This window comes from Micromys minutus, assembly GCF_963924665.1.
Source record: "Micromys minutus genome assembly, chromosome: 6".
Classification (NCBI taxonomy): Eukaryota; Metazoa; Chordata; class Mammalia; order Rodentia; family Muridae; genus Micromys; species Micromys minutus.
In genome coordinates, this window is record NC_137975.1 from 43,004,980 (window position 1) to 43,012,438 (window position 7,459).

At 47.6% G+C, this 7,459-nt stretch overlaps 1 protein-coding gene across 1 annotated transcript; it reads right to left on the reverse strand.

Annotated features, from left to right (window-relative positions):
• Positions 1-335: 335 nt before the first annotated feature.
• OTUD1 (OTU deubiquitinase 1) lies at positions 336-2,996 on the reverse strand. The gene has a single exon (XM_080918479.1). It carries the CDS (start codon positions 2,859-2,861, stop codon positions 1,494-1,496), a length of 1,368 nt encoding a protein of 455 aa, XP_080774605.1. The 5' UTR covers positions 2,862-2,996; the 3' UTR covers positions 336-1,493.
• Between the last annotated feature and the right edge of the window lie 4,463 nt (positions 2,997-7,459).

Here is a 7,459-nt window from a genome sequence, read left to right on the forward strand (position 1 = left end):
AAGTCTATGCCAAAAGAGTGGGTCACAAAGTATGACATTTAATTAGACTTGGGATGGTGAATTACACTTCCTAGGTCATTAGCCAATAAGCACAGATATAATTTTATAGGAATTATAATTAGAAATAATATGAGAATTTCTTGAGTCACTCCACTTTTAAATTATATTTCATTTAGACTTACCCTTTGATATGACTAGACTTTCCCATTCATGTAAGAATCTGAAAAACCTCTCAGGATTCTGGGACATTTTTACACTTGAAAAAAAAAATGTGTACATTTTAAAAAAGTTCTTAGGGACTTAGCTACTTAAAAACCACTCTACCCAGAAAGATGTAAAAGTATACATTTTATTCATTCATTCCATCAGCTGAGAATTGCTATATCGTACAAATACATTATTGTACCAAAAAAATCACAAAATTTTACAAAATAAAAAAAGTACAAACTGCATTACTTAATAAATACACTAAAAGTAGTTAAAGTGGCAACATACAGGTTTTTTTTTTTTTTTTTTTTTTTTGGGTTGGAAACACTGTTTGACCCAGCAAACCATACAAGCTGTTTACATTTTTACATAATACAAAGTAAATTCTATCTTGCCTTTTGGAAGAACTTTAAAGTGACAATTAAGACAATAGCCTCTTGCTAAAAATAGTGGTTGAAACCAAGAAGCTGTACAGTGCAGGATGCTGAACTTCTCACAGAATTTCATAAATGCCTTTCCTAAGTTGATGAAAAAAAGAACACAACCGAGAGCGCCGGACAATCTACTCTATAAACATCAGAGTACAGAGCCATCATTCTGCCATCGGAGAATAGCAGACTTTTATTCAAGTAAGGCCTGGTACTGTCATTTAAAAAAATATATCGTCCCAAAACTATCCCTTCCTTAACTGTCTTCAAAGTAGACCAATATTATTTCTTAAAAAAATAACTCTCTCCAAAACAAATCGGTTTGTTTCATCAAAATGGAATGGGCTAATCATTTGGTAACATAATGTGTCAATATCCAGTTAAATAAGAATTGTGAAACATTTCAACAATAAACTAACTACTAAATCACAAACTCAAACTTCATAGAAAGCACTTCTCTGGATTATGCTTAAAAGCCGTTTCTCGAAACTGGAACATGTCATAGATGAAAGTACACCCATTTTTAAAAATGTGCAAAAATACATTTTTATAGAAAATAGACTACCAGGAATGAACAAATTCATACCGTGAGACATAAGCTTGCAAATTAAGTAGCGCTCACTTTATACAGCAAATTATAAATAGCAGTAGGCTCACCCAGAGCTATCAGGAAACATCATTCAGGTGCCCAGCAACCTGCGACTCCCAGAGGACATTCAAAAACTGATTAAGGCATTACACCTAAAGCCAGTCTACTAGGAAATTGAAAAGTGCCATTACCCTAATTAGAGTTCGTGTGGTTCTCCCAACACAACTGATGTGCGCCATTTCCCCCAGCTTGTCAGGTCCTCGAACTTTTCAAGAGCATGCATTTTGTTCGATATACATTTTGGACAGGGATATGGCCATGGACTTGGCTAGTTCTTCATCCCGTTTTCTCTGCATTTGGGTTTGCTTACACCAATTGTCATACTCTGGGTTAGGATAGGAGTGGTCAAAAACAGCATCATAGTGTCCATTGCTGAGCCAACTGAGCCAAATACTGGGCCTTAGAGAATCCTCTGGGCCCAGATAGTGAATCATGGTAGACACGGTGGGACTCTCCAGCCTCCCTCCAGTAGTTAAGTGTATATTCACATTCAGCATCTGCCCCATGGCCAGCAATTCGGGGTAACCGGCCCACGCCCCATCTTGGGCAGCAGCGATAATAAACTCCCCTACGTCGCCCTCAATGAGAGGACTGAAATGGTCGAGGTGGTCAGCGATGTAGTGCACGGTCTGCTCCCTCAGCTCCCGGTGCAGGCTCTGGTCCCCGTACACAGTCTTGCTGACAGCTCGGTAGAGACAGTTGCCATCGGGGATGATGTGGAATCGGTACTTGTTCCTCTGCCTCAGGTACTTGTCCTGCCTCTCCACCTCGGCCAGGTACAGGGCTAGCTTCTCGTCCCTGGGATCGGCCCGGGGAGCGCCTCCGGCTTCGCCTTCGCTGTTCTGGACCGGCTCGCCGCTGCTCCGTGTGGGTGCGGGGACAGGGTGTGCCTCGGCTTCGGGGTCCGGCCGTCGGTGCGCGTCGGTCCCGGGGGCGTCGCTGCGACCGCCCGTCCGGTCCCAACCTCGGGGACTGCGCTCCGCCCGGCGCTCCTCACCCCACGGGCCGGCGCCGGGCTCCGAGCCGACGGGGACCGGTGCAGGGGCCCGGTGCTGGGCGGCCGCCAGGGCCTGGCGGTGCTCGTTCAGTCGGAAGTTCCTGTCGGGCGCGTCTCGGGTGGCGTTCGGGGCCGCGGGCTCGTCGGGCCGGAGCAGCTCTTCCAGCAGCCAGGAGGAGGAACCGCGACGCGGCGGCGCGGGGGCAGAGGGTGGCGGCAGCAGGAGGCGCTCGGCGCCCAGGGCCCGCACGGCGATGTGCGCCGTGGACGTGAAGTGCGGCGGCAGCGGCGGCTTGCAGCACGCGCCGGGTGGGGCGGCGGCAGCGGCGGCGGCGGCGGTGGCTCCGGACCGCTCGAAGCAGGCAGAGAAGGCGGGCATGGCGGCGGCGGCTTCGCGTGGTTCAGTGGCCGCGGCGGGTGGGCGCTCTCCGGTATCCGGCTCCGGGGTGGCGGCGGCGGCGGAGCCCGATGGCTGCAAGGAGACCTTGAAGGCGGCGGCGGCGGCGGCAGGCGGGGCGGCGGCCGTGGGGCCCGGCGTGCCCGCAGGGTAGTGGGTGCACACGCTGCTGTAGAGCTGCATGGCCACGGCCCCTTATAGCTGCGAGCCCGGGCTGGGAGACACACCCTCGGGCGCAGTGCCCCGGAGCCCGAGAATAGCGCTGAGCTCAGCGCCGCGGGCCGCCGCGTCAGGAGCCGCGAATAGCGCCCGGGCCGCGACCCAATTCGTGCTGCGCCACAGCGCGCGGGCGCTCCGAGGGCACCGGAGGGCGCGCGCTCGGCCCGGGGCTCGGGCGCAGGACGCTGCCGCCGCCGTGCCCCGCGCCCGCAGCTGGGGACGGTTGGAGGAGCTGCCCGCTCAGCCGAGCGCCGCCCGCCCGCAAGCAGGAGAGCAGCGCGCCGATGGCAGGAGGCGGGGCCGCGCTTGTTTACCTCAGGCCGCGCGGCCGCGTCACGTGGTCCCAGAGGAATGCGCGCCCCATTCAAGCGGGGCCGCCCCGCCCCTCGGCGGCGGCCTCCTGGGCGTGGCCGGGGAGGGCGAGGCGGGGGCTGGGCTGCGGACATGCGCGTTGAGTGTGCTGCCAACTTGACTTCGGTTGCTGGCTGCCCCGTACCTGGGAAGCGGGTCGGTGGGCTGTGCGGCCGGCCGTCCTGCTGTGTGTCGCAGTGGCGGGATCGGCTTAGCCGGGACAAGCGACTAGATTGGAATAACGCGTTTCTAAAACACTTCCGTACTAGGGACGGGGTTCTGCTTTGAATCTTGCAGGGCCAAATGCATTCACCGAGTTCTTGACTGAGTTCCTCGGAATAACGTGTTTGGGTCTGGTCTTCATAGGCTTGCTGCCTGGCTAAGAAAAAAAACCTAAAATCGACGTTCCTGCACTGCCAACTTAGGTCACCTAGGAAATGCCTGTGCCAAAAGAAGGCTTGACATGCCGCTTAAAGCCTTTTGAAAGTAGATCGCGGCTGCTAAACTTTGAGGCAAGAGGAAGCACAGTCTGTATTCTGGAACAGCACAGCAAAACGAAACAGACTGATTTGTGCTTCCTTTGCAAAAAGAAAACCAGAGTGATATCAAACTGGTACCTACTTGTGGTAACAGTAGCTTTTACCTTATTCTGAGTTTCAGTCCAATATTAAATTTAGTTTTCAGATGTATAGATTGAATTGGAGGCTACTTCCTGGAATGGAAAAACAGCCTGCAGCTTGTCCAGCATGCACGCCACCATTTCACTGGGATGTGATTTTTCACTTGTTACTAGGGTCCCTCGTTGGGGATTCTTAGACTCCTTAATCAAATAATTTTTTTAAAGGCTCAAAAGGAAGCTTGGGGACAATCTTACTAATGTTTGAGAGAGTAAGCAATCTGCTAATCTTAGCAGGTGGCCATGGAAGGCAGGACGGGGGAAAAAAAGCCATGCCCTTTTAAGTTAGGGCTGGAAAAGGCAGGCCAGCAGGTGCAGCAATGGAGTTTGGCCAGCGGTTGCACAGGTAAGGGATGGTGTAACCTGCCTATCCAGGTTAGAATGGGTGTAATCCAAACAGACATTTGTGCTTCCTTCTTATTTACCCCACAAAAAATTTTTAAAAAAGGACCTCCCTACGGTGTACACACACACACACACACACACACACACACACACACACACACACACGAATTTCTTCTAGGGATCTATCTCCGGCTAGGAGAAAAAAAATGGATGAACCCCTGGGCAGCCAGAGAAGAAATTTATCTTCTGGAGATGACCTTTCAGGAGAGATTTGAAGCTGATAAAGGAATGGGCTGGGGACCACATTTGTCAGTGTTCGGTTAGGCGTAGCTCTTGTTTTGTATTTAACTGTCAGGAAACTCAACTCCAAGGCAGACTTTGTGGATTAGTAAGATCTCTTTGTCCCACTTTCCGATGTAACCACAGTGAATTTCTCCTTTTTTTTTTTTTAATTTGCTTTTCATCATTAATTTGGCACTTTTAGTTATTGAGAAAGGATGGCTGGACGTGACTTGGAATACAACTTAATTAAGCCTTGGTAATAGTTGCTTCAGAGAAGACTTAAAAGCACAGTGTCTATAGAAATATGCCTGGTATCTTCAAGCAAACAGTGCAAAAGAGGAAATGACTGTTTTCTAAAGAGCTCAGAAGAGAAGAAAGCCCCGACCACAGCGTTCTTGGCAAGAGAATGCCAGTAGCCACAAGGTGGGCAACATCTTCTGGGAAGGGAAAGTATATTATCTTGTTAAAAGAATCATTCTTCCTCCCCCTTCTCCATTACACAGCTTAATCTGTAGTGCCTCTATCCTGAGCAGGACACAGAATGCTCAGATTCTACTCTTTTGACCAGGAGAAAGTATCTTTGCTTTAATGTTCTTCAACAAAATGTCTGCCTTTTCCATGATAATTTTAAGCCAGGGAGAGGTACTTCCCTTTGTAGGTGTTGGGGAGGTATGTTCTAAAGTTCTGGCCTCCTAACGTGTGAGTGACCGGCCATCTTGCTCAGCTTTCCTTTGATTCTCTAGCACAGCGCTAGCCACACAGGGGAGTTAATGACATTTGCTGAATGAAGGATTAGATTAAAAATGGATTCTCAAAACGATCTCAAATGGCAGTGAAGTCAGAATTGCTATGGAGGTCTTGGCTTTACCCAGGGCTTTCGAGGGCTCACTGGATCCTAGGGACTGTCAAATGTTCCAGCCTGTAGGTGAGTTCCCTGAGGAGAAAGTAAATGACTGTAAGGAACACTAGATCTTACCCCTGACTGACTGGGACCCATTGCTCTGCCGCTAAGCATCTTTCTAAACTCCGCCTTCAGCCTGTCAGTAACTGAAGTTGTGAAACAAGAAAATAATACCTACAATAAGGTAATCATCAAACAAAATTTACTCAGTAAAGTTGTGGCTCATAGGGCTAGCAGAGAGCCTGGAGGGAGATAAGGAAGGTATGGAAATGCAAATCTTCAAGGAATCCGAGGCAACAGGTTGAGATAAACACAAGACAACAAAACAAAGCGTGACAAGGACACAGAAGGACTGGAAGGTCTAAGCTTTGGCATAGAACTACTTTCTCTTTTAGTCTGCATGAGCACAGTATTCTGGGTAAAACTTTATCTTCACTGTGGGGATGAATGTTATGCATATAGTATTAGGCAGACCGCCATAGGGACAGACAGACTAATGATTCCATTCTGGAAATGTATTGGTCTAGAATATCATGGTGGTATGCAGAAAGGTGGCAGAAGTTTCAAAAAAACAAGATTCCAGACTAGTGCTTCTGGTTTAATATACAAGGAAACAAGAAAAATTAGCATTATCAACCAAACAGTAGCAAGAAGAAACCCAGTGTGTCTGCATCCACATTGGATAAGGTTTATATTGAAAAGCATTTGTTGAGTCCCAACTATGCTGCCAGTTATAGAGGACTCAGAAACTCTTCCATGCTTCCCAGGCAGCAAAGACAGCCACCAGAGGCAAGCGTATCAGATGCGATCCTGCACTTTTCCTACAGCACATACACTGAGAGCCACCAGCTCAGGGTTTTCTTACCTTTCCTGATAAAATGAGACCTCAGAAACACATCAAACTTCTATTTCCTTATTTATCAGTTATTTTTATATAAAATAACTGATTTTATTATATAATTTCTTTAAAAGCCTACTATGGAAAGAGATGGTGGACCCAAAGTTCTAAATTCCAAAACTCACCACAAGTCATGCAAGGTTTGCATTGTAAAAGTGACTTTGATTCATCTGATGTAACTGTGGTTCCAGAGGCTTAGTACCTCCATCTATTAACCTGGGCCTAGTCCTGGAAGAGTCTAGCCTCTCTACAATCTTATGTAGACCTAGAATGTTCTAATTTTCTAGCTCCTTCTCATTCTCTGGTCTCATTCACCTGTGTCTAGCTTGTTTTCTATCTGCAGTCTGCATCTCTACAACTGTGCCTGTAAAACTGCCTCCTCCTGCTCTCTACACTGGTCCCTCAGAGAGCTTCCTTTTCCTCTTTCTTCTTGTGAGAGTTGGGCTTATCCTGTTCTGTCAAATCTTTCTCTGATTCATCGTTTTGTCTGTCACTCAATTAAACATCATTTTCAAACATGGGTGTTTTCTTCTACAAACTAACTTTACCTTCATGGTTTGGGATTAAACGTGTGTGCTGAGGAGGTGTCTATGTTCCATTCAGAGTGATAAGGGTAGAGCCACATCACAACCAGAAACAGCTTCTTTTTTTTCCCCCAGTAAATAGCACGATCGCTTGGGTTTCCCAATGTGATCAGATATCCTGCAACATCCTTGAAGACAAACATGGGATCAACAGAATAGAATTCATCATGAAAAAATAGTTTTAAAAGTTCATGCACTTAAGTTCCGTTGGCTTTTGTTAAAACCGTAGTTTCTGTGTATGTATATGCCACATGTTTGTAGGTGCTTAAGAGAATCAGAAGAGACGAATCAGATGCTCTGGGGCTGAAGTTACACATGATAGTGACTCACCAAACCTTGGTACTGGGAACCAAACTGGAGTCCTAGCCTCTTAGCCATCTCTTCAGCCCCTCATCTGACTTTTAACAATTTGTTGAGACAATGCAATAGAGAAAGAACTGGATACTGACATGCAACAAAATGAGTTAGACCTCCTGTCTCATAGCATGCATAAAACTAAAATTCCAAAGACAAGAGCCTTTGGGA

Excerpts from the sequence above, each read along its gene's own strand:
- OTUD1 (XM_080918479.1), bottom strand. The coding sequence starts at position 2,861 with ATGCAGCTCTACAGCAGCGTGTGCACCCACTACCCTGCGGGCACGCCG.